Below are 20909 nucleotides of genomic sequence, written 5' to 3' on the forward strand. Positions count from 1 at the left end.
CTAACATGAAAAATCTAGATGATTTGGTATTGCACTTATTGGCAATCATTCATTCATTCATTCATTTTCTTTTCGGCTTAGTCCCTTTATTAATCTGGGGTCGCTACAGCAGAATGATCTGCCAACTTATCCAGCATATGTTTTACGCAACGCATGCCCTTTCAGCTGCAACCCATCACTGGAAAACATCCATACACACTTATTCACACACATACACTACGGACAATTTAGCTTACCCAATTCACCTATAGCACATGTCTTTGTTTGGACTGTGGGGGAAACCGGAGCACCTGGAGAATATATATATATATATATATATATATATATATATATATATATATATATATATATATATATATATATATATATATATATATATATATATATATATATATATATATATATTTATATATATATTTATGTGTGTATGTATAAATATACATACACACATATATATATATATATATATATATATATATATATATATATATATATATATATATATATATATATATATATATATATGTATTTTTTTTATTTATTTTTTTTTTTGTGGAACAAATGAAACACTGAACTCTGGTTGTAGTTGTAGTTCACATTTCTACCAAAGAACAGCTGAAATTTAAACAATGCATATTGAACCCTACTCGAATATTAACACAATATTCTAAAGACATACTGTACATTCAATTTTTTATGTTTGTGTGGAACATAAATTGAGCGATTTATCTGAAATGTAGCTTTACAAAAATAAAATAAACATATACTTTTTTCAGGATTTTTTTTTAAGTTAAACAATAACTGTCCGAATGCATTTTAAAGACCAGAGCAATCAAATACTTTTTAAAATTTGACATAAGTAAATCAAACATTTAGATTCTGGACATAACAAACAAAAATAAATAAGTAAATAACCACATTGTGTTTTTGTTCAAACAATGCACATGTATACCAATAAAAATAGTTTATAATCAACGATGATTTCATTACATTTATAGACCAATATGACGCAATTGCCTTCAAAATCAAGTTATCAAATGCAGCATAAAATCAGATAATTATATTTATATTATCAATGGGGCAACAGTCAATGATTCGTTCTTTATGAAAACTTTCAATAGAATATCCTTCTGGAAACGGAAGAGCATATTTTTGTTATCAATACCTCAATCTCCAAGACAACTACAATAGGCACTGAATAGTTATCAGTAAATAAACTAGATTCAAGGCCATCTTATCTGCACTGAACTGTCAGTATATTACAGGGTCTGCACTGACACCTAGCGGCCAACTATTCTGCAACTAATCTTGATATTTCAGAAGAAAAACAAGACATCAGACTTTTTCCTTTTAAATTCATTTTTTATTTCTAACATTACACAAACAGATGGATAAAAGCATTCCAGCCCATATTTGAATCAAACCTTCAGTTTAACTTTAGCAAAAGACCATCACTAGTGTAATCACAAATGATGTTAACATGTTAGACAGAACTACCGCTTCTAAGGTACCATTCAAGAGATTTATTTTATATTAAAAGTAAATTGTAATAAAGGAGGCATTGAGTTGATCAGAACAAAAACTTTACATTATTATAAAAATATTTCAACGCTGCTTTTATCCAATATTAAAATACTAAACTGCTTTCAACATTGACAATGTCAAAATCCAATGTTTTGAATGATCATGCGACACATAAAACTGGAGTAATGTTGTTTAAACGTCTGCTTTTTCATCACAGGAATAAATTACATCTGAAAATATATTTATATAACAATTATTTGAACAATAATATTTAACACTTTTTTTTAGTAAATCTGATTAAATAATGCAGTCTTAGTGAGCATAAGAAACTTAAAAAACAACAATGACAATCTTACCAACTACACTTTTGAAAGACATGCATGCCTATAAATACTTCAATAGACTGATTTATCCCTCTCTGTATAGAAACAAGATTCCTTAATGTTTACTCAACATTCAACCTCCCAAAGACTATGATATATCAGACAGTCAGACTTGGTCCTATTCCCAATAGCCCTTTATGCTAATAAAATTGAAAACACAACAAACACAAAACAACAGCATACAAATTTAAACCTAAAAAAGTGGACAGCGGAGTGTAGTACAAAACCAGCAGGTAAAGCTCAGTAAAGTGTGTGTATGAGGAAGGAAAGTGAGGGAAGAGTGGCGCTGACAGGAGACAGACAGTTTACACAGGCTTGAGTTAGTAATGGAGAACTGAGACTGACACATGATGCCTCACTCTCGCCCATCCTGCATGAGCCACTCTCTCCCAGTCAATGTTTAAAAAGCACATAGATCACGTTACACACTCAAATACTGCCATGGTGCTTTCTTGATAGTGTCCATGCAGTCTATGGTGATTCAGATTTTTTGACATAATTCAGATCCAGCGGGCACCTTGACGTCAAGATAATGTCAAAAATGTGAATCGATTTGATGTCAATTGACTACTCTGATGGCAAAATGACGTACAATTGACATCTAACACTGGCGTCAAATCACATCAGAAACCAATTATAGATCATTTCAATGTGGTCATGACGTTGGCCCATGAACATTTCCTGCATGTTATCAAACTAATGCATAACTGTAACAAGAGGCAATTCAATCATAACTTCATGGTAAGACAGCTATAATAACATTATTCATCAATATGTGGCTCTTTTTGGATTCTCGGAAACTATAGAAGTGAAAATGTAAAACAGGAAACACGTTAGGACCATTGTTTTTGTTTACATCCCTCAAAATGATCTACAGGACAGTGTTTTTAGATGCATCACACATCAAGGTAGTTTACTTGTAGGGTAACAACCTCCAGGGTAAATTTGGAATGGAAGCTATCAGATGAATAAAACCTTTGTTATATTATAATACTTTTTGTCCTTGGTTTGGGGGGTGTAAAGGGTATCAATGTCTGGATGCCAGAATTGACATCAAATCGATTTGTGTGTTTTTTGATGTTGTTTTAACTTAAGGGACATGCTGGATAATTTGTATCCCAAATGTTCAGAATTGACTTTTTCACAGTTGTGTTTGTAGGCCATCTCAGACATCTGGCGAATTATTTCTATTTTTTATTTGAACTTTTTGGCTTATGAGATATAAATTTCAATTTTAAAAGTGAAACTTAAGAGATATAAGACCACGATTCTGAGGACGAAAGTAAGAATTGCAAGATATATGCTAGAGAATATCGCAAAAATGAATCAGGATTTTCAGTTATTAGAATTGCAACTGCAATTTGTTTGTTTGTTAAATGTCCGATTTTGGGTTTCCTAATTTATTGCTAGTCACAGGTCAACATTAAAGGATTAGTCCACCCAAAAATGAATTACTCTCATGTTCCAATCCCTTGAGACCTTTGATCATCTTCGGTAAACAAATGCAGTTATTTTACATGAAATGCAAAAGCCTTCTGATCATCCATAAACAGTAATGGTCCCAAGTTAAAATACAGACAAAAAACCAAAAAGAGTGAAAACATTCCATGTGTAAAAAGGACTTTGTTAGCCAAGGTATTTTCTTCCTCATCAAGTTGGTGTATTGCCATTAGATTCATTACCTCAACATACATGCATTGTACTGCTGTAATAAATGAATAACCTGGCAAGAGAAGAGAAGACATTGGCAGGCAAAGTGGTTCTTACAGTTTTTTGTTGCAAACTAATTGTTCTTTGAGTCAGATTAAACATTTTGACAATGTATATATTTATATAGGGTGCCCAAACTTTTATGAAGTGAGCCAAAGGTAAATATGGTTGCCAAGGGTTATTTCTTAATGTATTTAACAATATTTAAATAACTAGAAAACATTGCTTTATTGTAACTAATACGGTATATATTTTTAAATTTTAAAATGATTTTATTACTGTAAAAACAAAACTAAATCTAATTTTTAACAGAATGGAGTTACACTAGTTTTTCCTCTTTATTTGCTTGCCGATATCTTCTGGATAGTCCTCTATTTGTCGAGTGAAAGTATATTTTAAAAACTCTGATTTGTTTACATTTAATTGAAACATTTAATTTTCAGTTTGTTTGTATTTTTATTTTTTAATTTTTTTTTTGTAGCCCAGTGATAAAAAAAAAGAAACAAAAAAATGTTACATAAAATTAGAAATCATCTGTTAAAGGCGTTCACTAACCCTCTCCATCATTCTCAGATGGTGTGGTGGGCCAAATCAAAGGTTGGAATGGGCCAACTTTGGACAGAAGACCCTAGTTTGGGCATCTCTTAAACAAATATTTCATGCACAATATTATGTTTTATTCAAATTCAATATCATTTTAAGACTGTTGAACACGAGATATTAAAAAGTATAACAGTTGTTTTAGACCCCACCAACTTTCACTGTATGGACTAAAAGTCAGAATAATTTTTACGATGTGTTCTTGTGTTCACTATAAAACAACTGACAAAGTGAGCTGAAAATGAACAGAATTTCAATTGTTCTCTTCACACTTGTTTTTCATTTACCTGACGCTTTTTAGAATGTCAGATAGCATTCGTTCATTCATTACTGCACATTAACTGATGAACACGCTTGATCAGACGCAGGATAAGATTATCCCTGCTGTTTAACCCTGCAATGCATCATTTCCTGCAGCTAGTGAATTACTCTGGGAGTCGCTTCACTGCTGCTGTCAATCGCAATCACTGGCTGAGCACAAACAGGACAAACTGTCAGGAAAAGATGGCTAATCAGCGCTGCAACTGACAACTTCTGCTGAACCAGAAACTCACTGTCCTTCACTACATAAGCTCTGATATCACTCCTCATAAACCTTGATATCAGCTGATGGGCCAAATGCACTCTAGTACACAACACCTCAGATTACCACACTAAAACAGAGCAATTTCTCAAAACATAAAGATTAGAGTGTGGTATGAACATACAATTTGTTATAAGTTTTGTTTTTGAAAATCTCTTGCACTCATCAAGGCAAGTAAAAATTAAATTAAAAAGAAAAAAATAATAATTCAATAGCAATAATGGCTGTTTTTAAAAAATGTAAATACTAAAGCACTATTAAACGCTTTGATCAATAAATGCAGCCTTGAAGAGCATAAATCATCCTAGACTTTTATATAAAGCATGCTGTGCAAAATCAATTTCACAATATCTGTCGGAAATAAATTGAGTGTACATTCCATTAGCTACAACTGATGAACCTAGTCAGATGAGCCACAAAACATCTGCAAATAATAAAACACGGATCAAGTCTAATTGAATGCAATCGCATTAAGCAAATTAAAGTACCTTGTCAAGACGGCAATTATCAAATAATAAATAAAGCTGTAGTCAATGAAGCTGTATAAATCTGTAAATAAAGATTAAAAGTAAACAATATATTATCTATCATTGTGATAATAGTATGACAAATACTGATCATTTCATTAGTAAACAAAGCAAATATCTCATCAATTATAAGGTTTTATCTGCGTTCTAAATGATTTGGAGATATTAAGCTTAAAAGTTTTTGCATTCCATAGCAAACAGAATGTGTGTAACAGTTGTTGTTTTTTTTTTTTATTAAACATCTTAAAACGTAAACGTATAATGAGTTGTCATTTAATAAGAATGTTAATTACTTAATTTTGACAAAAATTTCAGATAGAACCTTATAATTCTAAGGTGACGATCTGTCATGAAATGTACAAATTGATCTATAAATTAAGAAAAGCAAAATGTGAACAATTATAGGATTCAAGATTATCCGATTAGACAAGGTGTTGCTCATTATTGTTCTGACTGTAATCTATATCACAGAAGAGAGCCAGCTAGAAAACGAACATCACACTGATCATGACTGAGACCAGTATAACAAACTCAAACTAAACATGAGGAATGAAATAATGAATGAGATTAAGCAACACTGCCTTTAAAACAGCCGTTGAGAGTCTTGATTAGCACTAGTAATACATCTGAAGGGTTGGTCACAGACCATATCATTCCAATATATAGAATTATTGTTACAAAAAAGAAATTGTTACAGTATGATAAAAATTCAGCTTATTTTAATGCCATCATGCAAGACGCATATGCTCAAACACAGTAACTACACATTAGTCAAATTTGAAATTGGCCTTTTTAAGACCATGATCTGCATTTGACAGGCAGGTTTGCATAAAGGGATAGTGCACTCAAATTTCATTTGCTTACTCCCAGGGCCATTTATATCGAAGTTGATGTTTAGCCTTGGTGATGGTTGGCGTTTCATAACATCTAATTTTTTACAAGGTAGGTTGTTAGGCCAGCGCTCAACACCCAACCTGGAGGACCAGGACATACACTACGGACAATTTAGCTTACCCAATTCTCCTATAATGCATGTCTTTGGACTAGTGGGGGAAACCAGAGCACCCAAAGGAAACCCACACAAACATGTGAAAACATGCAAACTCCACACAGAAATTCCAACTGATCCAGCCAGGGCTCGAACCAGTGACCTTCTTGCTGTGAGATGACAGCGCTGCCCACTTTGCCACCTTGTCAAGCCCAAATTGTTCCAAACAAGTTAGATTTTTTTTTCTGTTGAATACAAAAAAGATACTCAAAGAATATGTGAAACCGGTAACCATTGACATCCATAGTAGGAAAATACTACATTCCTACCATAATTCTTCACATTTTACCATATATACATTTGTTTATGTTCAGAACAAGTCAGATGTGATTAAATGACAGAACTATGGGTTAACTATGCCTATACATTGTTACTAAAAGCAGTCAAAAGCAGGGTTTTGCCTTTGTGAGGCAGCATTGTGTTGACATGGTAAAAGATAAAAATGGAAGCATGTACACATCTTATTCACATTTTGTTAATGCTACACAGAAATATTCTGCACTTTGGGAAACTGCATTAACATTTAAGCTCTCCTCATTTTCGTTTGGTGCAGGAGCTGCACACCAGAGTGGAATGAATAGATTACGGTCCAAAGGTCATTTGTGCTGCAGTTTCTCTCTTGGGGAATTCTCTGTACCATCTGAAGCTAGACCTTAATTCCCATGCACTCAACAAAGTCTATGTTACTACAGTGTTGCTATCTCAAAAACAGTCCAGGTTCACTAAAGACAACAGTGGAGAAAAAAATATACAGCAAAAAATTCCATGGACAGTTATCTGGTGTTTTGCATCCGGGTCAAAGACGAAAAAAAAAGCATGTTAACTCTTTATCACAGGAAGAACCATATACGACATAACATTTCAAAAGTCTAAGTCAAAGTTTAGTTCCAACCCCAATCAGACACAACTGTGCTAGCTAATCAAGCCCTTAAGCTGCGGTCACACTGCACTTTTTTCCCCATAGACTTCCATTCATACACATGCAAATGCCTCACACCGGAAGCGCAAGCTCGGGTGACCAGTTGCGCAGTTCCCTGCGTTGGAAAGTTCAAGCTTGGTGAACTATGACCAGTGAATCTGAATTACATGATTGCATAAGACCAATCGAAGATCAAAACATGACCCCTCTAGACCGAAATGTAAAACATGGACCAATCGCTCGCTCTTTAAATGTCTAACCATCTTGTTTAACCCCACCCATCGCAGCACCGTACTACAGAACTTCGCATGCACAAACTCTAGTGTGACCACAGCATTACAAGTAGGCTTTCTAGAAACATCCTTGCAGGTGTGTGGAGGCAAGTTGGAGTTAAAATCTACAAGACACCGGCCCTCCAAAACCAAGTTTGGACACCCCTGTTTTAGACACTTTTATACACAGGTGTCAAACTTAATTCCTGGAGAGCCACAGTTTAGATCCAACCCTAATTAAACACACCTGATCAAACTAATTTGTCCTTCAGGCTTGTTTATGTGATTCCAAAAATCGCAATCTTATGCACTACTCTATGCCATATTTTTGTGTAGAGTGCAAGTAGTGCATTCACACTGAAAACTCTGAAAAGAATAAGTGAACTTTAAATACCCGGATGATGCACTTATTCAACCAATTAAATGGAGCATGTTACTGTATGTTGGACACTTCACGCATTCAATGGCCGTAGTTTTGCTTACGTGCCGGAATGGGCGGAGCTTTCGGGCACTGATGTTGGATTACTTTATTTATTTATTTTGGATTGTGAAAGAACAATCCTCTGATGAAAGTGATTATAGTGCCTCCCGATGGTAAATGCGGTTATACTCATGGCAGATATTATTTGGTAGCTTGATCATTTAATTTATTAATTTGGCAAACGTTACCTAGGAAACGGTTTGAATTTTCGCTTAAAAACATTAGTGTTCCATTTGGGACGACACTACATACATATACTATGCTGTTGAGTGTGCAAGTGCATGAGTACAGAACATAGTGGGTAAGAGCACAGTGTACTGTACTGTATAGTGTGCCATTTGGGACACAGCTTATGAAACCTACAGGTAAGTGTGCTGGACCAGGGTTGGAACTAAACTGTGCAGAGCTGCAGCCATTGAGTTATGGGGGTTACATAAATAAATAAATCTGTTATGAATGATGAGACCATCTCTTTTTTCATTTTTTTTGGGGCATTTAATAAGCTGTCGGTCAGTACTGTATATTGACTACTGTATAATTGTTTTATGTAAATAAAACAATGGGGTGCCTCGTCTTTGACTCATATGCATTTGTAGGAGCAAGAGAGGATTTAAATTGATCATGCAATATTATTTACTAAACATTTACAGCCAAATTACTTGTATTTGTGCTATTGTTTAACATCTTTAAGAGCTTATCTAACCAATTTTGTGCTTGACATGACTGTGACAACTGCTAGAGAAGGATGAAGGCAGAAAACAAAACAAACACAGTAGAGGGGAGAATTTCCTCCACTCATGGTCATTAATGTGGAATGTCGTATGATGACATTATCTAAATATATTCATTTCAAAGTATAATTAAATGCTGTTATTTAATGTTTGCATATTTCCCATCTGCACTTTTATGGGTCGGTGCTCTCGTGTTAATTCCTCCATTTAATAAATCTGGCCTTAGAACACTGCAACTGGCATTTGCATACATCTCTTTAAAATATATTACTATATATAAATTTCAACTAGCTCTGTTTAAAAGTTTTAAAACAAGGCCCCTGCAAAAGTTTGCAAAAGCACAGGGTGACATTGTCCAACTATGGGACTGAAGCCAGTCTTTTGCACCTGGGCTAAAAACAGCATTGTACACTTTCTTCAGAAACACAGTAGCTTTCTTCTCTTTTCTAACCCCCCAGTGCCGAACGTACTCCAGGGACGTGCTGACTCAGGCACCCAAAACAGTTAAGACGACATGATGAACCAGCCTGGATGATTCTGACCCATCTGAATCATTGCACCAATGCAGCATTTCTGCCAAAGTGACTGAAAGCAAACACTCAGGTCCAAATCATGCAACACTGGTTCAACGCAGTCTTATAATCTCCTGCATTCCGCTGGTGGTTTAACAAAAAGTGCTTCTTTCTACTGAATGTTATACAAAAAAAAAAACACTGATCATTGCAGATTATTCAGCCGATTCGAACCGCAAAGCAGCAGACCATCTCACAAAGCTCCTTTTTCATTCCCACAGAGTAAGTCAGGATGTGCCCTGCGTGTCAACACATCTTCTCGTGTTGAAGACCAAAGCCTCATCAATACTTATTAATCCCGAAAAGACGGACCCCGTGAAACTGAGGAAGTTTGGGGATAAGCACAGTGAGCAGGGAAATGGTGTTGATGACGAAGTGGACCCTGTCATACTTTGTATAGAAACTGGTCAGGAAATACCTGTAGAGGAGAAAAACAAGGACAAGATCAAGTCCGGCGTCAGATAGCAACATGAGATGCACAGAAGCAAAGGCTACAGAACCTGTTCAAGCAGACACAGCACAGCATAAGACTGCATCTAATAACAGGATGTGGTTTCTTCTTGGTTTTTCCTTGTACTTCCTTATATGTTCATAGTAATGTGAACAATAATCTTAATATGCATATACATACAACAAAATTATATACTTGTATTAACATACTATATGTAGACATGTGTGTGCATTTACAGAACAATACAGTACATGAACATGTTTTATGTAAATACAAACTTAAATTTTTGTGCACGATTAGTAATATAAATGTAATAAGTAATATATACACAAACCGGCCACTTTATTAGGTACACCTTACTAGTACCGGGTTGGACCATCTTTTGCCTCGGAACTACCTTAATCATAGGGTACTGAAAATATTCCTCAGAGATTTTGGTCTATACTGACATGATAGCATCACGCAGTTGCTGCAGATTTGTCGACTGCATTTCCATGATGCGAATCTCCCGTTCTACCACATCACAAAGGTGCTTTACTGAATTGAAAACTGGTGACTGTGGAGCCCATTTTAGTACAACTCATTGTCATGTTCAAGAAACTAGTCTGAGATGATTCACGCTTTATGATGTGTTATGCTGCTGGAAGTAGCCATTAGAAGATAGGTACACTGGTTATTAAAGGATGCACATAATCAGCAACAATACTCAGCAACAATACTCAGATCATCTTGACCATGTCTACATGCCTAAATGCATTGAGTTACTGCCATGTGATTGGCTAATTAGTAATTTGTGTTAACGAGCAGGTGATGCAGTGGCGCAGTAGGTAATGCTGTCGCCACACAGCCAGAAGGTCGCTGGTTTGAGCCTCGGCTGGGTCAGTTGGTATTTCTGAATTTGCGTGGGTTTCCTCCGGGTGCTCCGGTTTCCCCCAAAGTGCAAAGACATGCGGTAGAGGTGAATTGGGTAAGCTAAATTGTCCATAGTGTATGAGTGTGAATGAGTGTGTATGGATGTTTCCCATAGATGGGTTGCAGCTAGAAGTAAAACATGTGCTGGATAAGTTGGTGAGTCATTCCGCTGTGGTGACCCCGGATTAATAAAGGGACTAAGCCGAAAAGAAAATGAATGAATGTTAACGAGCAATTGGACAGGTGTACCTAATAAAGTGGCCAGTGAGTGTATATAAAAAATATACAATTTAGGCTGTGCAGGCTTTGAGATAATGAAGCAAGATTACACTGTCTACATTAAAGTCTCCTGTAAAGTTTTTGTTTTTTGTTACCTACAATTTTCCTTCATTAGAAAATTTGATGAAAAAATTACTGTTGCCTCAATAATTAACTCTGAAGAACAAATAAAAAATTAAGTCTAAAATTGAAATATCTGAAATTGTAATGACTGCTAAAACACAAATGAAAAATAAATAACAATAATTAAATAAATAAAACAAAGAACACTTCAATAACACAACAAATGCTAACAGTCTAGCTAGACCAACTAAAGTCAAACTAACCTTCAAAAAGTAACAGTTCTTAGAAGTTACAGTTTTGAGTAGGGTAGTCTCAACCTACATTTTTTTTTTTTTTGTTAATATTCTGTGTTGCTCTGAAATGTCTGGAAAAAAAAACTGACTTAATTCAATAGCAGTATTTAACTACTTCTATAAATAATGATTAAGTTACATTTTCAATAAAAACATGTTTAAAGTTCAAGGGTAGAGAGGGCTTCATGGCATCAGTAAAGACAAGGGCTGCACAATACATCTAAAAATGATCATTATCACGATAATAGTATATGTAATATTCATATTGCAGAGGTGTAGTAAATTACTTTTTTGAACCGAAATTAAAATTCTGGGCTGAAAATTCCGGATGCACTTGCATTAAAACAAAAAACAAAAACAATTATTTGAAATAAATATCTATATTTCTTTTGCAAAACACAAGCCAATAAAATAACCACATTTTATTGATAATAAACAACATTTTTGTTTATTATAGGACAGTGTATAGACCGGAATACCCTGGGATTAGGAAAGGTTCGCATATGTGCCTAAAGCACAATGGCATTTTATGTCGTTTTTTTTAGTATGATTGTTGGATTTTTTTTAAATTATATAAAAATTGTTTTTCTCTAGGGAAATGTTATAATGCAGAAATTTTGCCATTTCAATACTCTACAGCAATAATATATTGCATATTTTCACAGTGTCGTGCAGCCCTAGTAAACAGAGAGACAAACCTCCTCATCTCTCACTGTGGTCGCCAGAAATAACCTCACAATAGGAGAGGAGACGACACAAGAGGGAAGAAAAGAGTACAGCAAATGACCTGACTGACTGACTGACTGTTACTAAATCTGTCTCTCCTTGCCAGCAGACACCACAGGAAGTCTGCATCAGTGGCTCTTGCTCATGGCCATGCAGAGCAAGCAGTGAAAGCCTTCCCAATGCGCGTGCAGAAAACACGCAATAGTGACAAATCAGCATGAAGGACAGAATAAAGCTCTGAACAGCACAAAAGTAAAGCAAAACAATCTTACAGTATAATAGGGGTGATGGTGAGAAACTTTCGGGAGGCGGTGAACTGGACACCATAGTCCATCTGTTCCCAGTGTGTCAGAAGCCGGGCCTTGCCTTGGTCCGGAGTCTCAAACGGCGTCCCTTTCACCGTGTGGAGGAAGATATACATGCACTATGGCAGAAAGAGAAATCACAGAACATCATGACCTTTGGCACAATTCTTCAAAGCTCTATCAGTAGATGTTGTGAAACTCTTAGGACAACAGCATGAGCTGATCTGTTTTTGGAGCAGGACGACTAAGAAAGGCGATACAGGATGGCTCTGTAAGTCCAACACTGGCTGAAATTACAGAAGCTGGAGTCAGCAACTCAATGGGCCAAAATTCAGCAAAAAAGATTTTGCTGTTTCAGAGACCCTGCGGCTGGGGACAAAAATTATTTTAAGCCTTGGTATCTTGTGAAACTGTGTATATTTAAACGTTGAAACTAACTCATTGGTTCGCCATTGGCAGATACTGACAAGAAAATGGGTCACAAGTCTGCTACAAGTCTCCGAAAGCAGGAAATAACAACGTTACTAACTACTTTAATTAAGGCCTGTTCACACTAACAGCAGTACTTATAAAGATACATGACTAAAAACAACAACTACAATAACATCCACGCCAACATATTATAACATTACATTGATAATTTAGCTTTGTCCTATGTCACTTGAAATGCTTGAGCTCTGTAAAGTTTGTTAGCTGAAAAGAAAATAATCCGAACATGACTATTCTTACAGAATTGGAAGGATTATTAAAACATTACAGTTTTATAAAGTAGACAGATGCCAACACAGTCAATTTGTTTCCTTGCAAACAGACTCTGTCTTACAGAAGTGCTAGAAGGAGCTAAGCACCTCCAGTTGAGGCTGTAATTATAGAATATTGGTGAGATTTGGCAAATGTTCTGGTGTGTATTTGTGCTTTCACACTGAAAAGTGTCAACGGTTTCTATTTATGACATGTTTTTATGACATGTCTACCACTGATATTTCTACCAATCTCTGAAATCCAAGTGCTAAAAACATGTTTTTGTACAGTGTTGAGCTCCGTATATCACAAATGCTCTCATTTTACCAACAAAGTATGTTCACAACCAGTCAAAAGTTTGGGGTCAGTTTTTTTTTTTCCCGAAACATTGTTACAAAAAATACAAAATTAATTCTGTTTATCAAGGCGACATTTATTAAATATAAAAAGTTAAATTGTTAAATATCTATTAAAATGTTAAATAACTGCTTTCGTATAGTATGTACTGTAATTTTAAATGGAACTATTACTCCAGGCATTATTGCTTTTATTACTATTTCCATTATTATTATTAATAATAATAATAATAATAATAATAACTAATATTAGAGTGATTTCTGAAGGATCATGCGACTCTGAAGACTAGAGTAATGAACTTGAAAATCAATTTTAAAATCACTGGAATAATTTATTAAATTAAATTATAAACTACTTTTGAACAGTCATTTTATAGTGCAATAACATTTGACAATTTTACAATCTGTACTGTATTTTTGATGAAATCAATCAAGTCTTAGTGACTCACTGCAACATACTGAAGTGAGTGACGGCTTTTAAGTGATATTCAAGAGAGAACATTTCCTAATTTTTATACTGTATACAATCCATTTGAGTTGGAACAAAATGTGTGTTTTGAGATCCGCTAAGAGGACCATGTGCCATGTACTGTACACATTGCACATTTTAAAAGTGACATGCTCAAAGTAATGCAGAAAGGAACTGCAGTGACTGACAGTGATAACCACAGCAATACATGGGAGAAAAATGTCATGTCAAAATGACAAGACAGAAGCACATACAGTGATATTATTTTAGAAACTAGGTCTCCTTGCAAACTTGGTGCATATTGACTTTTTTTATAATGATGACTTTTGCTTCAATTTAGAAGTGACAGAGCATTTGAATAGTACTGAATGCTGCAAACCTTATCAAATTAAGATTGCATTTGTGTGATAGTTGTGTGCAATACATACATTTTTAAAACATTGCAATAATATAAAAACATTTTGCTATGTCATTACAGGACAGGAGCATGTGCTGTTCAGGACTAAACACTGAGGCAATGGATTAAAAGTAATGTTGTAAATATTAATAAATTTCTCGCACACACTGATTATTTTGCTTCTTAAAAAGATTGTTCACCCAAAAATGAAAATTTATTCACCACTTACTCTCCCTCAGATGGCTCCAAACACTTTTCTGTTGAACAAAAAATATGTTATTTTGAAAAATGTTAGAAACCTGTAACCATCTTCCAAAGTAGGAAAAAATAAATACTATGGAAGTGAATGGTTACAGATTTCCAGCATTCTACAAAATATTTTGTTCAAAAGAAAAAATAAATAAATAAAACAAGTCTGGGTCATGTGGAGCTTGAGTAAATTCAATTTTGGTGTGAACTATCCTTTTAAAGCCTCATCAGGAGCCACAGCAATTTTGGCTCATCTGTATGTGTTTCTGACTCTCTACTAGTCCCAGTAGCTATTTACATGCATTTTGCAGATCATTAAAACCATGGTTTCAATTAAAAACATATTCTTAATGTTCTGCAACAGAACAAAGTCTCATACATGTTTGTTGGCTTGAGGTTCTATAAATTAAAGGGACAGTTCATCCCAAAACTGAAAATTTACTCACCATTTACTCACCCCCAAGTGGTTCCAAACTTTTAAGAGTTCCTTTATTCTGTTAAACACACACACACACATAAGATATTTCATTCATTCATTTTTTTTCTGCTTAGTCCTTTTATTAATCTGGGGTCGCCACAACGGAATGAACCGCCAACTTATCCAGCATATATGTTTGTTTTACACAACAGATGCCCTTCCAGCTGCAGTCCATCACTGAGAAACATTCATACACATTCACACACATACACTACGGACAATTTAGCTTACCCAATCACCTTAAACCACATTTTTGATCTTGTGGGAGAACCGGAGCACCCGGAGAAAACCCACGCCAACTCAGGGAGAACATGCAAACCTCACACACAAGTGCCAACTGACCCAGCCGAGGCCTGAACCAGCGACCTTCTTGCTGTGAGTCGATTGAGCTACAAGATATTTCAAAGAAAGCTAAAAAACGATAACCACTGACAATCATAGTAGTAAAAACAAATACTACAGAACTCAATGCTTACCGCTTAAGCTTTCTTTAAAACATCTTCCCTCATATTTAACAGAATAAAGTCATTAACAAGTAAACAGTGAGTAAATGAAGAGAAAATTTTTATTTTTGGAAACATTCCTGTTGTTAATTTTTCATTGTGTGTTTGTCTGTATGCTATTGAGAAACACTTTTATGACTTTTTTATGACAAACAATTGTGAAACTACTTTGATCACCACTTAGCAGAACAACCAGTGACCCAAACAAAAATAAACATCAATAGCAGTCTACATAACATGATCATAATGCTTGTTCTCGACATTTCTTACCATGTTGTGAATGAGGTTGGTGAGTGTCCAGACCACAGGCACACTGACGAAGGGTATGCTGAGCAATATGATGTGTAGCAGACCGATGCCCAGCACATAGGAGAGCCAAATCCCCCTGCTGTTCATCACGCGTGTGTTCGGGTTTACTTCGCTATGCGCCGTGCCCACGTTCATCCTTACTCACTACTATTGCGCACTTACTGTCAAACACAAAAAAACACGTGAAAATCACATTTACTTCACTGACGTTTACAAGCACTGACTGTAACAAGTCATACAACAAAAATGCCACAAATCACCATCAGCATGCAAACTAGAGAAACACAACGCAACTTCTGAAAGTGTCAAGCATTGATGTTATTTAAAATGATGAGTGGGGCTAAGAACGAGTCACTTACTGTTCAAAATTGCGCAAGAGTCTTCACTAATCAGACAGAAAGTTGACAATAACTCCTTAGGAAGGAAATTACAACCTTAGTTCTCGCCCCCGTTGTAATTTCGTAAACGTTATCAGGATATCGTCCGCTCTGGAGCCTTTATGCAGTGTAGCCTTGCGGTTTTGCGCCCACGACACTTGACACGTCTGTTTATTTCATGATGTTTGCTTTCAAGCACTTTGTTCCCGTGCAAACAGATGGTGACAACACAGCAAGACTTCATCGTTTCACGTCATCATTTTTCAGAACTCACCTTTAGAAGGATGGAAATGTATTCATCGGGGTATCCGCTGATTGGACGGTGTGGCTCACGTGGAGGGTGTAGGCCAATCAGCGGTCGATGCGTTGATAATTTGCTGAAAAGTCGCACGCCCCCCCTTCACGTCACAGAAAGTGCTAGTGAGGAGAGATTAGGCAATTATGCAAAAATACTGAGATTTATGGGTATGGTAGTTTATTTAAACGAAATATTGCACATAACGAATTAGCCATGATTGTTTTGTAATAAGAAAGTCAACGGTGACACAATTTCACAAGAACACTGGATACAACAAAATGTATTCATTGCATTAAAGGAGTTGTGCATCTTAAAATGAATAATCATAATTCAGTCATCATTTAGATACTCTCCCTTGTGTGGTTAAAACTGTATGACTTATTTTCTTCTGTGGAACCAAAAAAGAGAAGCTTAGCAGAATATTAGTGATTAATATTCACAGTCACCATTCACTTTAATTTCATGAGAGCAAATGTAATGCCACTGAAAGGTGACTAATGCAAAGTCCTTAACATTCTTCTCACTTTCTCTATTTGTGTTACACAGAAAAAGAAGAAAACTATCATTAATAGCATAACCTATATTTTATTATCAAAGACTTTTGAGAATTTAAAAAAGTCAGTTCAATAGAGTGAAAAGCTCTAAACTAAAATATGTCATGCTGAACAGCTTTCTCCCCAGTGTGGTCTGAAAATTGTAATAATGTGGGCATTTAATCGTCCTCTGACACAATTTCGTTGTTTGCTTTTGGGTTTTTTTTTTTTTTTGTTCTTCCTAAGATTTCTTCTTTTTGGAAGTGACTTGGAAAAGTACTGTCCCAAAATATTCTTAAAGTTTCTCAAAATAAAATATACTGTTCAAAGAGGAAAAAAAATTTTGTTTGTTACAATATTAGTATTATAAAACCGTGATAATTTTATCCAAGGTTATCATATACTGTCAGAATCTTATACTGACCCGAGCCTACTCAGTGGTTAGCACTGTTGCCTCACAGCAAGAGTCCCAGCAGGGTCAGTTGGCGTTTCTGTGTGGAGTGGAGTTTGCATGTTTTCCCCGTGTTGACGTGGATTTCCTCTAGGTGCTCCATTTCCCTTACAGTCCAAAGACATGCGCTATAGGTGAGTTGGGTAGGCTAAATCGTCCGTAGTGTATGTGTGTGCTTGTAAGTGTGTATGGGTATTTCCTAGTACTGGGTTACAGCTGGAAGGGCATCCGCTGTGTAAAATATATGCTGGATAAGTTTGCAGTTCATTCTGCTGTGGGGACCTTTGATGAATAAAGAGACTAAGCTGAAGGAAAATGGATGAATGAATGAATTTTGTTAATTATTACTCTAAATTAAAAATTGACTACAAAAATGAATTACTGACAATCTAAAGACAACTCTGCGTCTATGTATAATGTTATTATATATGCATAATAAATACGTATTATGTATAAAATGTATAAATGTGCAAATATGTGCATGTGTGGTTATGTTTAAAATCAATTAATATAAATAAATTTTTTATTCTTTTTGAAATATTTCCAAAGTGTAATGTAATGTGTATTTATAGCGCACTTATTTTGTATGGCCAAACACCCAATGCGCTTCACAATCATGAGGGGGGTCTTTCCACACCACCACCAGTGTGCAGTATCTTCATGGATGATGCAATGGGAGCCACAGGACAACAGCGCCAGTGTGCTCACCACACACCAGCTATTGGTGGAGTGGAGAGACAGTGATAGAGCCAGTTCGGTGGATGGGGATGATTGGGAGGCCTTGATCGTAAGGACCGATTGAGGGACTTTGACCAGGACACTGGGGTTACAACCCTGCTTAGCTTTTTACGAGAAGTGCCATGGGATTTTTGGTGACCACAGAGAGTCAGGACCTCGGTTGAACGTCTCATCCGAAAGACGGCACCCACTGACTGAGTAGTGTCCCTTTCACTTTTACTGGGGCATTAGGACTCACACAGACCACAGGTTGAGTGCCCCCTGTTGGCCTCACTAACACCACTTCCAACAGCAACCTAGTTTCCCATGTGGTTCTCCCATCCAGGGACCGGCTCAGTCCTCCTTAGCTTCAGTGAGGAACCAGTTTTGGGCTGCAGGGTGATATGGCTGATGTGATGTTAAACAGAACAATGAAGTTTTTCACAGTATTTCCTTATTTTCTTTTGGAGAATATTGTATTTCTTTTACTTTTGCTAAAATAAAATGTAATGTTCATTCATTCTTTTTTTTTTCAGCTTAGTCCCTTTTTTAATCTGGGTTCACCACAGCGGAATGAACTTTCAACTTATCCAGCATATGTTTGATGAGCTCATGCCCTTCCAGCTGCAACCCATCTCTGAAAAACAACCATAAACACTAGTACACTATGGACAATTTAGCCTACCCAATTCACCTGTATAGCATATCTTTGGACTGTGGGGAAAACTGATGGACACGGAGGAAACCCACGCGAGCGCAGGGAGAACATGCAAACTCCAAACAGAAACGCCAACTGACCCAGCAGAGGCTCGATCCAGCGACCTTCTTGCAGTGAGGCGACAGCACTACCTACTGCACCACTGTGTCACCGTAAAATGTGATGTTTGTAATCATAGGCGCTGCTAGGGGTGGCGGGGTGATGGTGAAGTTAGGACGATTCTAAGGGCCCCAGAGACATTATCAAGGGCCCGTGCAACTGGGAAAAAAACACTTCAAAGATTAGAAAAACAAATAAAATATAAACTATATGAATTTCTTTTGTCCATTGCTAGATATTAAAAAATATATATATATATATATATATATATATATATATATATATATATTGTAGCGAGGCAGAGGGAAAACAGCGGCACAACAGGATGAGTTTACAGACAAGTCCCCGGAGGGTGCTTTATTTACAAAAGTGAATGTGCTGTAAGAGGTGCTCTTCTTTAGGGTGAGGTGCTCTGGTGCTCCGGGAAGTAGGTGAAGGACGGTGAGTAGTCGGGTGCAGGATCGTCACTAGCTGGAGTCCGCTAAGGAGAGACAAAGAGACAAGCATTAGCACAGGGAGTCATAGAAGGAATGAAGCTCATCTTCTCCTGGCGTAGGTTGGGCTTATATGTCTCTCCGCTTGATGAGCTCCAGCTGTGTACGATCCTGGCTTGATGAAGGTCCAGCTGGGTGAAATTTGCGACCAGGGCGACGTGGCATATAATTGCTCGTTACATTCCCCCCCCCTTAGCGTCGTCCTGGTCCTGGGTGTCCTGCGGAGAAAAGGTAGAATATTGTGAGGGGGGGTAGAATGGTTTGACAGACCTGCCCATCCTGACCATAGCCTTGAGAGCCCGTCGGCGTTTCCGTGGGAGGCCCCGGCTCGATGTTGTACCGTGAAGTTATAATCCTGGAGCGACAGGAACCATCTGGTGACTCGAGCGTTGTTATTTTTCGCCGTTGACATCCATTGAAGTGGAGCGTGGTCGGTCACCAGGGTGAATCTTCTTCCAAGGAGATAATATCTGAGCTCCAGGATTGCCCACTTGATCGCCAGGGCCTCTTTCTCCACCGTGGCGTACCGGGTCTCTGCAGGGGTAAGCTTCCGACTCACGTACATGATGGGGTGTTCTTCATCGCCGTGGACCTGGGAGAGGACCGCGCCCAGGCCCGAGTCGGAAGCGTCTGTTTGTAGGATGAAGGGGCAGCCGAAATCAGGTGCGTGCAGTACCGGAGAAGATGTTAGTGCCGTCTTCAGGGCTTGGAACGCGCCATCTGCTTCCCTGTTCCATTGTATCTTCTCTGGCTGCCCCTTTCTGGTCAGGTCTGTCAACGGGCTGGCTATGGATGAGAAATTGGGAATGAAACATCTATAGTAGCCCGCTAACCCCAGAAATGCACGTACCTGGGTCTTTGTGGTGGGTTGTGGAGTTTCTTGTAGTGCTCTGATCTTGTTCTGTTGTGGCTGTATGAGACCTCTACCGATGTGGAAACCGAGGTATTTTGCTTCTGCTAGACCCAGGTGGCATTTCTTGGGATTAGCTGTGAGCCCAGCCCTACGAAGATCAAGGAGCACCCTCCGCAACCGGGATAGATGTTCTTCCCATGACTCGGAGTGGACGATTAGGTCGTCGAGGTATGCTGCTGCATACGGCTGGTGGGGTCTCAGCAGGATGTCCATCATACGCTGGAATGTTGCTGGAGCCCCGTGGAGCCCGAAGGGAAGAACCCGGTATTGCCAGTGCCCACCGGGAGTGGAGAAGGCGGTTTTCTCCTTGGCGCTTTCACTTAGTGGTAGTTGCCAGTAGCCTTTGGTGAGATCGATCGTGGATATGAATCGGGCTCCACCCAGCCGATCCAGCAGCTCGTCCACCCGAGGCATGGGGTACCCGTCGA

General features: G+C 37.3%; 1 protein-coding gene across 3 annotated transcripts; it reads right to left on the reverse strand.

Annotated features, from left to right (window-relative positions):
* Positions 1–7346: 7346 nt before the first annotated feature.
* On the reverse strand, positions 7347–16607 carry ormdl3 (ORMDL sphingolipid biosynthesis regulator 3). 3 transcript variants are annotated; one of them, XM_087274965.1, is made up of 4 exons: positions 16533–16607; positions 15843–16042; positions 12347–12498; positions 7347–9768 (listed from the first exon to the last, which is right to left on the reverse strand). In XM_087274965.1, exons 2-4 carry the CDS (start codon positions 16014–16016, stop codon positions 9633–9635), a joined length of 462 nt encoding a protein of 153 aa, XP_087131091.1. In that variant the 5' UTR covers positions 16017–16042; positions 16533–16607; the 3' UTR covers positions 7347–9632.
* Between the last annotated feature and the right edge of the window lie 4302 nt (positions 16608–20909).

The sequence above is a fragment of the Danio rerio genome, chromosome 12 (genome assembly GCF_052040795.2).
Source record: "Danio rerio strain M-AB ecotype USA chromosome 12, GRCz13ab, whole genome shotgun sequence".
In the NCBI taxonomy this organism is placed as follows: Eukaryota; Metazoa; Chordata; class Actinopteri; order Cypriniformes; family Danionidae; genus Danio; species Danio rerio.

Coding starts and splice junctions, on each gene's coding strand:
- ormdl3 (XM_087274965.1), bottom strand. CDS start 16,016: ATGAACGTGGGCACGGCGCATAGCGAAGTAAACCCGAACACACGCGTG. Junction 12,499..15,842: donor CCAACCTCATTCACAACATG/GTAAGAAATGTC, acceptor TTTCTGCCATAG/TGCATGTATATCTTCCTCCA. Junction 9,769..12,346: donor ACCATCACCCCTATTATACT/GTAAGATTGTTT, acceptor TCTCCTCTACAG/GTATTTCCTGACCAGTTTCT.